Below are 15,334 nucleotides of genomic sequence, written 5' to 3' on the forward strand. Positions count from 1 at the left end.
CTGTGTGTGTTACACATGTATGTTGCATGTGTATGCCTCGTAGAGTGAGTCCCTGGGTTAGCTGTCACACGGCACACTGGAGAGGCTTAGCCTTCATTCTGTATTAACCAGTGCTAACACACCCAGGGAGAGGAGTGGGGCATAAGGAAAATAATCAGGACTGGAGGGATTTCTTTCTTGTTCCCTGCTAGAAAACTGCTTAGAGAATGAGGGGGAGCTCAGACATTCTACTGTGTGAAAGAGGGCATGTGTCAGAGGATGTATGTGGCTCCCCAGCATGATTAGCAAGAGAACTGGAAATTGTTTCTAATGTGAGCTAATTTTAATGACCACACTCTCATGTTTAAAGAGGACCTGCTTTTTCCTTATTTCACAGATGCACTAGTTTCATCTGTTTGCATTTTAGTACTACATGGCTGAAGAAAGATGAATAATCTTTGGGTGAGAAGTTGTAAAGCTGGTATTTCTACTGAAATGGTTCATATAGCACAGTTATAAAAATAGCAGAGCTTTTAGAATTTATCCAAATGTCATTGCTAATCTGTCTCAAAGTCACAGGCACAATCTTTCTCTACAAGTCCAGAGATACAAACCCACAAATGTGCCTTTAGCATAAAATCCTTAAAAATCCAACACGATCGTGTTACCATCTCTCCTTTGACTTTCTAATAAAGGAAACAGCTGGGTTTCTTCATCTCAATGCCTATCTTTCATCATCTTTTTCCTAAATAAATGTTATCTTTTTTTTTTGCCATTGTTAACTTTCTTTAGCTTACTACTCTAAAGGCAAAGTTAAATTATTTTTTTTCCAAGAGATGTTCGGCTTATTAGCTATTAGAGAATTGCAAATTAAAACCACAGTGAAATATCAATGCACACCTTTTAGAATGGCTAAAATAAAAAAGAATGATACCACCAAATGCTGGTGAGGGTAGGGAGCACTGGACTGCTCCTACATTGCTGGTGGGAACGTAAAGTGGTACAACCACTCTGGAAAGTTATTTGACTGTTTCTAAAACCAAATAGTCATTTTCCACATGATTCAGAAATTGCACTTTTGAGCATTTGCCCCAGAGAAATGAAATCTTAACGTTAATATAAAAACCTGCGCAAGAATGTCACAGCAGCTTTATTTGTAAAGGCCCAAAGCTGGAAACAACCCCAATGTTCTTCAACAGGTGATGGTTAAACAAACTCTGATATATTTATACCATGGAATACTACTCAGCAATGAAAAGGAAAAAACTATCAAAAGTGCAATAATTTGAATAGATCAAAGGGCATTATGCCTAATGAAAAAATATAATCTCAAAAGGTTAAATACTATATGACTCCATTTTATGTAACATTTTCCAGCTGACAAAACCACAGAGACATAGAATGTGGCTGCTAGATGACAAGGAGGAGGGTGGTGGAAGGGGTATGACTTTATAGGGGTTGCATGAAGCAGTTTCTTTGTGGATGGGACAGTTCTATATCGTGATTGTGGCAGTGGTTACATAAAGCTACCCATGGATCAAACTGTGTAGAGCTGACCCATACAAAGGAATGAAGGAAAAGGGAAGAAAACTGAGCCAGGTCTATAGTTTAGTTAACAGTATTGTACCAACATCAATATTCTTGTTCTGACATTATACTCAAGTCATATAAAATGACACCATTGGGGAAAGCCATGTGAACAGTTCAAAGAATGCTATACAGTTTTGCAATTCCCTCAGAGTCTATAATCATTGCAAAAACATATATTTTCTTCTCATGCTTCATGTGTCAATTGTTTGTGACAGTCAACCCTAAGTTTGGTGAGTGAATTAAAAGGGAAAGAGGATAACGCCAAGGAGGGGTACTTAAGTCTTTCTGCCCTAAAGAAAGACTGTTTTTAAGAAAATCAGAAAACAAAAGTGTTGGGTGCTCTGCCCACTATTAATGAAGACTGTCTTATCAAAACAAGTGCTTTGAGAAAGGGCTCTTGGGTCATTCTATCATTTCTTTCCTCAGAAATCATCGTGGCTCTCTTTTACTCATCAAATTAAGTCACACTCTTCATCCATACATATTGAAGACCTTCTACAATATGACCCCAACTTAACTTTTGGGCCCTATCTTCCTTTATTCCTTCGTGAGCATCCATCACTTCAACCTTTCTCTGCACCTTGGCCTGATTGCCTTTAAAACTCAAATTAGGCTTCCCATAGCACTCAGCCTAAAGACTCAAACCCTTGACCTGGCTGTCAAGACTTGTGGAGTCTGGCCCCTGCCTCCTTCCCCAGCTCATCTTGTACCACTCTTTCCTTCACTCTTCTCATCCAGACACAAGCCCTTACGCAAACATCATCCTTGCCATGTCCTTCCCATCAAAGATCCTTGAGCACATTGCCTTTTTTGCTTGGACCTCTTTCCCTCCCAATAATGCTCCACTCCTCTCATAGACTTTACCTCCACCATCAGTCCTTTAGGAAAATCTTCCTCAACCTTCCAGTTTAGGTCCCGTCACTTTTTTTTTAGGGCCACATCCATGGCATATGGAGGTTCCCAAGCTATAGCTATAGCTGCCAGCCTATGCCACAGCCACAGCAATGAGGAATCCAAGCTCCATTTTCAAACTACACCATAGCTCATGGCTATTCTGGATCCTTAATTAACTGAGTGAGGCCAGAGATCGAACCCACATCTTCATGGATACCAGTCAGGTTCATTTCCACTGAGCCTCAATGGGAACTCCTAGGTCAGGTCATTTTGACAAATGTTCTTATAGAACTGTTCTTTTAGAATACTTATCCCTGACCATAATGACACACCCATTCATTTGGTTATTTGACCGAAGGCTGCCTTTCCCATTTGCCTGGAAGCTCCACGAGTATAGAGAAAGTATCTATTTTTGCTCACAACTGTTCACTTACTAATACACTGTCTTAAACACAGATGTAGTCAGTACATATTTTTTAAGTGACTGAAATCAAAGGAACCAAACTGGAAGAATTGTTCTCCAACCATTTTTTTCTCAAGTTTCCCATGCCTAGGTGCAAAGCTCTACCTGTATTTTACCCTCTCCATATTTTATGCAATCTTACGAACTCATCTGAATGGGTACTTTCTTGCCTTTGCAAATAAGCATCATTTCTGTCTCCTTTGAAAACTGTAGCACTTATCAGGTCTCTTGACATAAGTGATGTTGCTATCAATAGACTGTGCCTCTTGTCCCCTTTACAAGTTCATAAGCTCCTGGAGGGCGAGGTTGATTCATTTCTACTTACATCACCTGCAATAACTAGCGCATTTCTTGGATGCTTAATTAATGTACTTTCTTTATTGATTAATATGAATAAAAGCACACATATTATGTGCTTAATTAATATTTATAGAAATAAGAGAAAATCATAAAAAGTCCTTGTAAGTTCCACTGATTTGCAATGAGTAAACAGAACTAAATTACAAAAATAGCAGTACAGAGATTGTTTCCAGAGCAAATGCCTTCACCACCAACCATTAATTATTATTTAATAGGTTTATTTTTTGTAAATAGCAAACTTGTTCTAGAACTCTTAGATTCAACTTGCTTTTTTATATCCCCTTATCCCTTGCTCAGTAAATTACAATGAAGACTAACTGATATTTCAGTAGAATTATTATTTTTCTGTTTTTATGCAGAATTAAAATAAACTTTTTGTAGAATGCAGCATGAAATGGGGTGCCAAACAGCTAATTTGAGAGAGGTGGCAGGATGGATTAGTGGTGGTATACAACATGGGTTGAACAAAACCCTTAAGGACAAGAGGACAGTCATTGTCACTCTTTATAAAAAAAAGTTGAAGAATTGAAAAAAAAATCTTTTAAATCCTATAGAACTTAAGCAACCAACAAGTGGTTGAGATTTCTGAATGCTTGACAAAAGAAAACAAAAGTCAACTGATTTCCAAAAGGAGAAGTTTCCGCCTCATTCTCCCCAGGCCCATTTATAATTTCTGACCCTGTGCTAATGGCCCAGTTCTACCAAAAAGCCAGCATTCCTCTTTCTTCTCCCGTTACACCTGTATAGACATTCCAGGGGCCTCTGCATATGGGGAGAGCACTTCTGGGAATTTCTGTGCGCCCAGATATTGGAAATCAATGCAACGTAATGAACTTCTTTAAAATTTTTTTGAATAACCTCTATGTGCTGGGTTTCCTACCAAGTACTGGAGATTCAAAGGTGAACCAGAAATCATCCTTGCTGTGAAGGAACTCACAGCTGGGTGAAGGTGGAAATATTCAAACATCATTCTTAGGTAAGACAGACTGAAGGCAGAGCTCCAAAACAAAGGCCATGGGAGCAGAGGAGAGAGAGAGAGAGAGAGAGGGAGAGAGAGAGGTCTGTTGTCATTGTGGGGTTTGCTGAAGTGAGTGGGAACTAGGCTGCATGTGGAGTGTTGTGGTTGTTCTCCCAGCACCTGTCCACCTCACGTCTCCCTTTATAGGTGCCCGACACGTGACTGGGCGGAAGGGATCCTGCCTTGATTCCAGGAGTGGGTGCTGATTGGTGAGATAGTGATTCTCGACCAGAGACAGTATCTCTCTGCTAGAGGGCATGTGGAAATCTATGGGGACATTTTTGGTTGTTACAGGCTGAACAATGCTACTGGCATTTAGTGGGTAGGGACCATAAACTTTAAATGACCTATAAAATGGGAAATGGACTCACATCATGAAAAACTGTCCTACCCTAAATGCTAGTAGTACTCCTACTAAGAAATATTTGCCTAACAAATCAGAGACACGTTATCCTGGATTGGTTCAGAAAGCCCAGGTCTAAGTCAGTTAGCTCACAACATTCCCCTGCCATCAGTGTGGTCCAATCAAATAGAGCTCTGGATTTGTCTTCATTGGCTTTTCCGTGTCTCATCGGGTATGTGGGAAGAAGCATACAGTCCCATCTAAATCTGATTTAGGTAGCTTCCCATTCAATCTACATAATCTGAATTTATTCAGGTGGTTTGTTTGCTGGTTTGTTTCTTCATTTTTGTTATTGTTGTTTCTAAGTAGATTACTGGAATGGCAATGTTTTTGAGGTATCAAATCTAGGTAAAATCTGATATATGAACAACGTTTTGTTTTTATCCTGGAGCTTTGGAATGACTATAAAATTCATAATATTGCCATAAAAAGAGAAATGAGGATGAAACAAAAATAGGCAAAATTACTATTTACAGTTTAATGAGGAATATAAGTATTGTGTGGTGAAAATCTAAGTTAAATTTGCAGTTGTGTGTGTGTGTGTGTGTGTGTGTGTCTCTGTGTGTGTACACATAATGGCATAAAAGAAGAGAGAGGGAGGGAAGAAGGAAGGATACAGTGACTATCTTCATGCTTAACACATTTTAGAAATTTAAATCTTGTCTCTTTAGGAAAAATTCCGCTCCTTCAGGTTACAAAATCTACACATTAGAGAAAGCTAAAAAATCATTAAGAACTTTGATTACCTAATTAGAGTCTATTAACATATTCTAAGACATTATAAGTTGTGATTAAAATAGATTTGTTTTTAAGCTTATTAATAATTCTTCTACTGACATAAGATTAGTAGGCAGTACTCTTAACTACAAATTATTTTCCTACACTGTTGATGGTTCTTGTGGTACACTAAGAACAAAGAAGAAAGATGTTCAATTACACTTGAATTAAGAAAAATTAAAAGAACATAGCAATAAGGTTAAAATTAATTTTCATGCAGCTGATTTCCCTCTCATTGAAAAACATGCAGATTAGTATTCGGATTTCCAAGTGACTAAACTGAAAGTCCACTACATCTGGAAAATGAGGAGGATGGGAAGGTAAGAAGAGCCACTGGTACCTGGATACTGGTCAGAGTCGTGTACTGGTAAGCCTTGACCACCAGGTAATTTGCTTCCAAGTCTATGAGTCCCAGGATCATATACTTCCACCATCTTCGTCGTAAAATTGCCAGGAGGTTTTCTTCTCCTGCATTATGAAGTTGAGAAGACATGGATTAAGTTCTGAACATATAAGAAATGGCATATTTAGAAAGATTCTAAAATATTATAGTGCTACATTTTTTATCATACCTTATCAAACATTTAATGAAACAAATGAATCATTTTGCTTAGTTTATTAGTCTTCATGGTGGAAGTCAGCCCTTCACATTAATTCCCATGTCAGAACAAGACTGGACAGTTTTTAGTTCACTGTGCAAAACATTTTCCATGAACATTTGAAAAAAGTTACATCAACTAAAAATTAAAGGAAAGATGTACCAGAAAGGCTACATAAACACATGAAATCCAAATCATCCTAAACTTCAGGATTGCGGTGAAACAAACAAAAAAGGAAAGAGAGTAGTCAAGGGGAAAGAAGCCTGTGCTCCCATGGATCTGTGGTAAGGCCACATGCCATCCTGAGAGCTCTCTCAGTTGAGAGGTACACGCAGGTGGTGTGTGGGTGACGGGAAAGGAGAGGAAACTGGGTGTCATTCTTGGATGGAGAAGAGTGCCATAGGCCTTGGTCTTGATTCTGGAACAACTGCAATCTTCACCATCTTGCCTCTTAAGCTTGTAGCATCAGAGCAGATTTCTTCACCCTTATTCTTACATATTTCAGGCCTGATATATACCTTTTTTCAAAGTGGGGCAACATGATTATGAATAATAACAGCTCTTTGGGGCCAACCTCTGAGGTATCCTTAGAAGATGCAGGATACACAGAAACCCTGAGTGAATGGTGACTCTTGATACTGAAGAAGTTACCTGAACATTTAGCCCAAAATATGCTTCCTCTTGCGTTTCATGTGCTGATGCCCCTGCACAAACTATTCTTCCTCCAGCCTTCAAATGAAGGATCAGCATAGACTCTACCACCAGGGCTTTCCTACTATGGGCTCCTTTAACATTCTTTCTTATCCCACATATTTAGTGTACTTATCTCCCTGTATTAGAATGGCCTGTTTTCTTGCCTCTGTTACTCATTAGACTATTAATAACTGGAAAAGAGTTGCACTGTCTTGGTCATCACTTTATCTCTAGAAACCGATGGTGCATGGTGAGCAGTCAATAAATAATAATCTATGAACACATTTCATGTTTAATTACCTCATCAATGTTAAGTAACATTGAAATAGAAATATTTAAAATATATCTACTATATTCAAAAAGATGCATGCCCTGCTATGTTCACAGCAGCACTATTCACCATAGCCAACACATGGAAATAAACTAAATGTTGACAGATGAATGGATTAAGAATACATGGTACTTATATACAATGGAATACTAATCAGCCATTAAAGAAATGAAATAATGCCATTCAACTAGACATTATCATACTAAGTGAGGTAAGTCAGAAAGAAAAAGACAAATACCATATGATATCACTTATATGTGTAATCTAAAATATGGCACAAATGAACCAATTTACAGAACAGAAATAGACTTACAGACATAGAGAACAGATTTGCGGTTGCCAAGGGGTGGGGAGGGAGTGGGATGGATGGGGAGTTTGTGGTTAATAGATTCAAACTATTACATTTAGAATGGATAAGAAATGAGGTCCTACTGTATAGTGCAGGGAACTATATCCAATCTCTTAGAATAGACCGTTATGGGAAACAACATTAAAAAAAGAATGTATATGCGTGTGTGTGTGCATGTGTGTGTGTGTGTTTATGTGTGTGGGAGAGAGAGAGAGAGAGACTAGTCAGTTTGCTGTATAGCAGAAATTGACATAACACTGTAAATCAACTATAATTATAAAATAAAATAAGGTGTATCTACTACAAACATTCACGCTCCAGATGATGAAAATTGCTTTCTAGTTAGAATGTAGACGACATCTGATATAAATTAATTTGGTGACCATTTTATACATAATACACTATACATACGACATAACCAGGTCAATGGTATACTGAATCACAAAGCTGCAGTTCTAAGGTCACAAGTCACTGTCCCAGTTAATTTACTCAATGAACAGAGAATTGCTAAACCCTGAGCACACCGGTCACATCTCAATGTGTATGTGACACTGAAAATCTGGGTCATGGTGCTGTTTGCTCCACTAATCAATGACATATTCAAAGTTACATAGATTAGAGTCAAAAGAATGATTTGCTGTCTTGCTGTTCTGCTAAAGAAGTTTGAAAGCAAAACACTAAACAAAATGCTTCCATTTTATTTCATCTGAAGCACCTGAAAACATACAACAGCTTGCTTTGCAAAATTACCCAGGAAGGCAAGAAAGAGCTCTTTTATTTTTGGTTGAGCAAAAAATGCAACCCTTAAAATAACTGCTTAGGGATTTATCTACATGACTCTCATTAACACTGATGTACAACAGGCCATTAAAATTCTTTCCAGAATAATGAAAATATATTCTTTAGAGGCCCTTGTGCCAAAGTGCTCTCTAAACTTCAGGAAACAGGGCTATCCATAAAACCACCAGCGCAATTGGTGGTATGTTAATGTTTTGAAGAAAAAAATTTAATTAACTAGGAGGAGTAATAAAATCTATGGGTGGAAACTTTAAAATTATAATTTGGCATTTAAGTGGGTTCTATTATTATTTTTATTATAAATATGTTCAAATATAAATAAAAAGAACAGAGAAACATAATAAGGTAACCTCTAACCTGACTTAATAAATGTTAAATTTCTGTCATGTTTGCTTCAGAATTTTTTTTTTTGAGAAAGGAAATGTTACAGATGAAACTGAAGCCCGCTTTCTGTTCCTGCCAGATTCCATTCCCTTTACTTCTTCCTCAAATCACCATCTTGATATTGCTGTGTATGCTTCATGTTCATGATTTTGTTATATATTTTCTAAATGAAAGTTAATTGTATGTATTGTACATGTCATTCTTCTAGGGTTCTTTATACTTAGTGTTGTTCTAGAAATGTATCCCTATTTTTTTTTATAATTTTTTTAAATTTTATTTTCCCACTGTACAGCAAGGGGGTCAGGTTATCCTTACATGTATACATTACAATTACATTTTTTCCCCCACCCTTTCTTCTGTTGCAACATGAGTATCTAGACAAAGTTCTCAATGCTATTCAGCAGGATCTCCTTGCAAATCTATTCTAAGTTGTGTCTGATAACCCCAAGCTTCCGATCCCTCCCACTCCCTCCCCCTCCCATCAGGCAGCCACAAGTCTCTTCTCCAAGTCCATGATTTTCTTTTCTGAGGAGATGTTCATTTGTGCTGGATATTAGATTCCAGTTATAAGTGATATCATATGGTATTTGTCTTTGTCTTTCTGGCTCATTTCACTCAGGATGAGATTCTCTAGTTCCATCCATGTTGCTGCAAATGGCATGATGTCATGCTTTTTTATGGCTGAGTAGTATTCCATTGTGTATATATACCACCTCTTCCGAATCCAATCCTCTGTCGATGGACATTTGGATTGTTTCCATGTCCTGGCTATTGTGAATAGTGCTGCAATGAACATGCGGGTGCACGTGTCTCTTTTAAGTGGAGCTTTGTCCGGATAGATGCCCAAGAGTGGGATTGCGGGGTCATATGGAAGTTCTATGTATAGATTTCTAAGGTATCTCCAAACTGTTCTCCATAGTGGCTGTACCAGTTGACATTCCCACCAACAGTGCAGGAGGGTTCCCTTTTCTCCACACCCCCTCTAGCACTTGTTATTTGTGGATTTCTTAATGATGGCCATTCTGACTGGTGTGAGGTGATATCTCATGGTAGTTTTGATTTGCATTTCTCTTATAATCAGCGATGTTGAGCATTTTTTCATGTGTTTGTTGGCCATCTGTATATCTTCTTTGGAGAAATGTCTATTCAGGTCTTTTGCCCATTTTTCCATTGATTGATTGGTTTTTTTGCTGTTGGGTTGTATAAGTTGTTTATATATTCTAGAGATTAAGCCCTTGTCAGTTGCATCATTTGAAACTATTTTCTCCCATTCTGTAAGTTGTCTTTTTGTTTTCTTTTTGGTTTCCTTTGCTGTGCAAAAGCTTTTCAGTTTGATGAGGTCCCATGGGTTTATTTTTGCTCTAATTTCTATTGCTTTGGGAGACTGACCTGAGAAAATATTCATGAGGTTGATGTCAGAGAGTGTTTGCCTATGTTTTCTTCTAGGAGTTTGATGGTGTCCTGTCATATATTTAAGTCTTTCAGCCATTTGGAGTTTATTTTTGTGCATGGTGTGAGGGTGTGTTCTAGTTTCATTGCTTTGCATGCAGCTGTCCAGGTTTCCCAGCAATGCTTGCTGAATAGACTTTCTTTTTCCCATTTTATGTTCTTGCCTTCCTTGTCAAAGATTAATTGACCATAGGTGTCAGGGTTAATTTCTGGATTCTCTATTCTGTTCCATTGGTCTGTCTGTCTGTTTTGATACCAGTACCACACTGTTTTGATGACTGTGGCTTTGTAGTGTTTCTTGAAGTCTGGGAGAGTTATGCCTCCTGCTTGGTTTTTGTTTCTCAGGATTGCTTTGGCGATACTGGGTCTTTTGTGGTTCCATAAAAATGTTTGGATTGTTTGTTCTAGTTCTGTGAAAAATGTCATGGGTAATTTGATAGGGATTGCATTGAATGTGTAGATTGCTTTGGGTAGTATGGCCATTTTTACAATATTGATTTTCCCAATCCAGGAACATGGAATATCTTTCCATTTCTTTACATCATCTTTGATTTCTTTGATTAAAGTTTTATAGTTCTCGGCATATAGGTCCTTTACCTCCTTGGTCAGGTGTATTCCAAGGTATTTGATTTTGTGAGGTACAATTTTAAAAGGTATCGTATTTTTGTATTCCTTTTCTAATAGTTCATTGCTGGTATACAGAAATGCAACTGACTTCTGAATGTTAATCTTATATCCTGCTACTTTGCTGAATTTATGAATCAGTTCAAGGAGTTTTGGGGTTGAGTCCTTAGGGTTTTCTAGGTATAGTATCATGTCATCTGCTTACAGTGACAGTTTGATCTCTTCTCTTCCTATATGGAGGCCTTTTATTTCTTTTGTTTGTCTAATTGCTGTGGCTAGGACTTCCAAAACTATGTTGAAGAGCAGTGGTGAGAGTGGGCATCCCTGTCTTGCTCCAGATTTGAGTGAGAAGGCTTTCAGTTTTTCCCCATTGAGGATTATATTTGCTGTGGGTTTATCATAAATGGCTTTGATTATATTCAGGAATGTTCCCTCTATACCCACTTTGGCGAGGGTCTTGATCATGAATGGATGTTGGACTTTGTCAAATGCTTTTTCTGCGTCTATTGAGATGATCATATGATTTTTGACTTTTCTTTTGTTAATGTGGTGTATGATGCTGATTGATTTGCGTATGTTGAACCATCCTTGTGAACCTGGGATGAACCCAACCTGGTCATGGTGTATAATTTTTTTGATATGTTGTTGGATTCGGTTGGCTAAGATTTTGTTGAGAATTTTTGCATCTATATTCATCAATGATATTGGGCGATAGTTTTCTTTTTTGGTGGTATCTCTGCCTGGTTTTGGAATGAGGGTGATGGTGGCCTCATAGAATGTCTTTGGGAGTGTTCCTTCTTCTTCAACCTTTTGAAAGAGTTTAAGGAGGATGGGCACCAATTCCTCTTTATATGTTTGATAAAATTCACCTGTGAAGCCATCTGGTCCTGGACTTTTATTTGTAGGGAGTAATTTTATGACCTCAATTTCAGTTCTAGTGATCGGTCTGTTCAGTTGGTCTGTTTCTACTTGATTCAGTTTTGGCAGGCTGTGAGATTCTAGAAAATTGTCCATTTCTTCCAGATTGTCAAATTTGTTGCCGTATAGTTGTTCATAGTATTCTCTTATGGTTTTTTGTATTTCTGCTGTATCCGTTGTGATTTCTCCTTTTTCATTTATAATTTTGGTTATTTGGGTTCTTTCTCTCCTCTTTTTAGTGAGTCTGGCCAGGGGTTTGTCAATTTTGTTCACCTTTTCAAAGAACCAGCTCTTGTTTTTATTAATTTTCTCTATTGTTTTTTGAGTCTCTATTTTATTGATTTCTTCTTTGATCTTTGTAATTTCCTTCCTTCTGCTGACTTTAGGTCTTTTTTGTTCTTTTTTTTCTAATTCGTTTAGGTGGAGGGTTAAGTTGTCAATTTGGGATCTTTCTTCTTTTTTGAGAAAGGCCTGGATTGCTATAAATTTCCCTCTGAGCACTGCTTTTGCAGCATCCCATAGATTTTGAGAGGTTGTGTCTTCATTATCATTTGTTTCAAGGTATTTTTTTAATTTCCTTCTTGATTTCCTCATTGACCCATTGGTTTTTTAGTAGCATGTTGTTTAGTCTCCATGTAGTAGGTTTTTTCTCTTTCCTTTTCCCATGATTGGTTTCTAATTTCATGGCATTGTGGTCAGAGAAGATACTTGAGATAATTTCTATGCTCCTAAATTTATTGAGGTTAGCTTTGTGTCCCAATATGTGGTCGATTCTTGAGAATTTTCCATGAGCATTTGAGAAGAATGTGTATTCTGCTTTTTTTGGATGTAGTGTCCTGAAGATATCAATTAAGTCTAACTTTTCTATTGTTTCCTTTAGGATCTCTGTTGCTTTATTGGTTTTCTGTCTAGAGGATCTGTCCATTGATGTGAGGGGGGTATTAAGGTCTCCTACTATGATTGTATTCTCATCAATAGCTCCCTTTATATCTGTTAATATTTGTTGTATGTATCTGGGTGCTCCTATATTTGGGGCATTTATGTTGATGATAGTAACATCCTCTCCTTGGATGGATCCCTTAATCATTAAGTAGTGTCCTTCTTTGTCTTTCTTTATGTCTTTTGTTTTAAAGTCTATTTTGTCTGATATGAGCGTTGCGACTCCTGCTTTTCTATCATGTCTATTGGCATGAAATATTTTTCCCGTATCCCTATTTTTAATGCAGAGAATTAATGTAATTGATTTTAAGTGATAATAATCATGTTTTATGAATAAGCCAAAATTTATCCAGTCTCCTACTGATAGACATCTAAGTTGTTTCCAATTTTTCTCTGTTAGGAACAGTGCATCAAAGAACATCCCTGTACCTAGGTATCTCTATAATTTGTATAGAGTTTAATTTTGTTTACATTCTTTTTAAAGAACTGTGGAGCAGGGAAGTAGTCACAAATGTGTAAAATATAATTTTATTATTATTATTATTATGAAAGTATAGTTGATTTGCAATGTTTTCTCAAGTTCTGTTGTATAACAAAGTGACCCAATCACACACATTTCCCTGTGCTATACAGTAGGATCCCATTGTCCATCCATTCCAAATATACCAGTTTGCATCCAAAAAACCCCCAAAATGTCCACCTGTCCTACTCTTTCCCCTTTCCCCTTGGGAACCCCAAGTCTGCTCTTCTTGGCCATGAGCTGTTTCTGTTTTTTGTTTGTTCATTTGCTTGTTATTTTTAGATAGGATAATATGCTCCATATTTCATTTCATTTTATTTTTAATTTATTAAATTTTTTTTTTTTTTTTTTTTTTTTTTTGCTTTTTAGGGCCAAGCCTGCAGCACATGGAGGTTCCCAGACTAGAGGTCCAATTGGAGCTACAGCAGCCGGCCTACACCACAGCCACAGCAATGCCAGGTCCGAGCTGCATCTGCGACCTACCCCACAGTTCGAGGCAACACTGGATCCCTAACCCACTGAGAGAGGCCAGGAATTGAACCCACAACGTCATGGTTCCTAGTTGCATTTGTTTGCACTGTGCCATAATGGGAACTCCCTGCTCCATATTTTAGATTCTGCAAATAAATGATATCATATGGTATTTGTCTTTTTCTTTTGGCTTACTTCACTTACTATGAGAGTCTCTAGATCCATCCATGTTGCTGGAAATGGCATTAGTTTATATTTTTTATGGCTGAGTAATATTCCATTGTATATATGTACCACAGCTGCTTCACCCATTCATCTTTTGATGGACATTTAGGTTTTTTCCATGTCTTGGCTATTGTGAATAGTGCTGCTATGAACATAGGGATGCATGTATCTTTTTCAATGAGAGTTGTGTCCACATATATGCCCAGCAGCAGAACTGCTGGATCATATGGTGGCTCTGTATTGTTTCCTGAGGTACCTGTTTTTTTTTTTCCCCACTGTTTTTTTTTTTCCCCACTGTTTTCCATAGTGGTGGTACCAATTTACATTCCCACCAACAGCAGAGGAGGGTACCTTTCTCTCCACACCCTCTCCAGCATTTGCTATTTGTTGACTTGTTAATGATGGTCATTCTGACTGGTATGAGGTGGTATCTCATTGTAGTTTTGACTTGCATTTTTCTAATAATTAGCGATATGAGCACTTTTTCATATGCCTGTTGGCCATCCATATGTCTTTTTTAGAGAAATGTCTATTTAGGTCTTCTGCCCATTTTTCAATTGGGTTGTTTGTTTTTTGTTGTTGAGTTGCATGAGTTGTTTGTATATTTTGGAGATTAGGCTCTTGTCTGTTGCATCATTGGCAAAGATTTTCTCCTATTCTGTGGGTTGTCTTCATTTTTTTAATGGTTTCCTTTGCTGTGCAAAAGCTTTTGAGTTTGATTAGGTTCCATTGGTTTACTTGTGTCTTCACTGTCATTATTCTAGGAGGTGGATCAAACAAGATGTTGGTGGGATTTACGTCAAATGGCATTCTGCCTATGTTTTCCTCTAGGAGTTTTATAGTGTCTGGCTTTATATTTAGGTCTTTAATCCATTTTGAGTTTATTTTTGAATATGGTATTAGATAGTGTTCTACATTCTTTTACATGTAGCTTTCCAGTTTTCTCAGCACCATTTACTGAAGATGCTATCTTTCTTCCACTGTGTGTTCTGTCCTCCTTTGTCATAGATTAGTTGACCATAGGTACTTGGGTTTATATCTGGGCTTTCTATCCTGTTCCATTGGTGTATATTTCTGTTTTTGTGCTGGTAGCATATTGTTTTGACGACTATAGCTTTGTAGTATTGTCTAAAGTCAGGGAGCTTGATTCCTCCAGTTTCATTTTTCTTTTTCAATATCGCTTTGGCTATTTGGGGTTTCTTGTTTCCATACAAATTTTAAAATGTTCTGTTCTAGTTCTGTGAAGAATGTCTTTGATAATTTGATAGGGACTGCACTGAATCTGTAGATCACCTTTTACTTCTTCTTTGCCTTGGATAGTATAGTCATTTTGACAATATTGATTCTTCCAATACAAGAGCATGGTATATCTTTCCATCTGTGTTATCTCTGATTTCTTTCATCAACAATTTATAGTTTACAGAGTATAGGTCTTTTGTATATTTAGGTAGGTTTATTCCTAGGTATTTTATTCTTTTTGATGTGATTGTAAAATGGGATGGTTTCTCTGATTTCTCTTTCTGATCTTTCATTATTGGTATATAGAAATG

At 37.3% G+C, this 15,334-nt stretch overlaps 1 protein-coding gene across 2 annotated transcripts in view; it reads right to left on the reverse strand.

Annotated features, from left to right (window-relative positions):
* The window catches only part of SLC35F1 (solute carrier family 35 member F1), a 404,399-nt gene that overhangs the window by 71,740 nt on the left and 317,325 nt on the right, over positions 1 to 15,334 (reverse strand). For both annotated transcript variants that reach the window (XM_021089044.1, XM_021089050.1), the window contains exon 3: positions 5,825 to 5,952. In XM_021089044.1, the coding sequence (XP_020944703.1) occupies positions 5,825 to 5,952 (128 nt within the window). The remainder of the gene's footprint in view (positions 1 to 5,824; positions 5,953 to 15,334) is intronic.

Source organism: Sus scrofa, chromosome 1 (assembly GCF_000003025.6).
Source record: "Sus scrofa isolate TJ Tabasco breed Duroc chromosome 1, Sscrofa11.1, whole genome shotgun sequence".
Lineage (NCBI taxonomy): Eukaryota > Metazoa > Chordata > Mammalia > Artiodactyla > Suidae > Sus > Sus scrofa.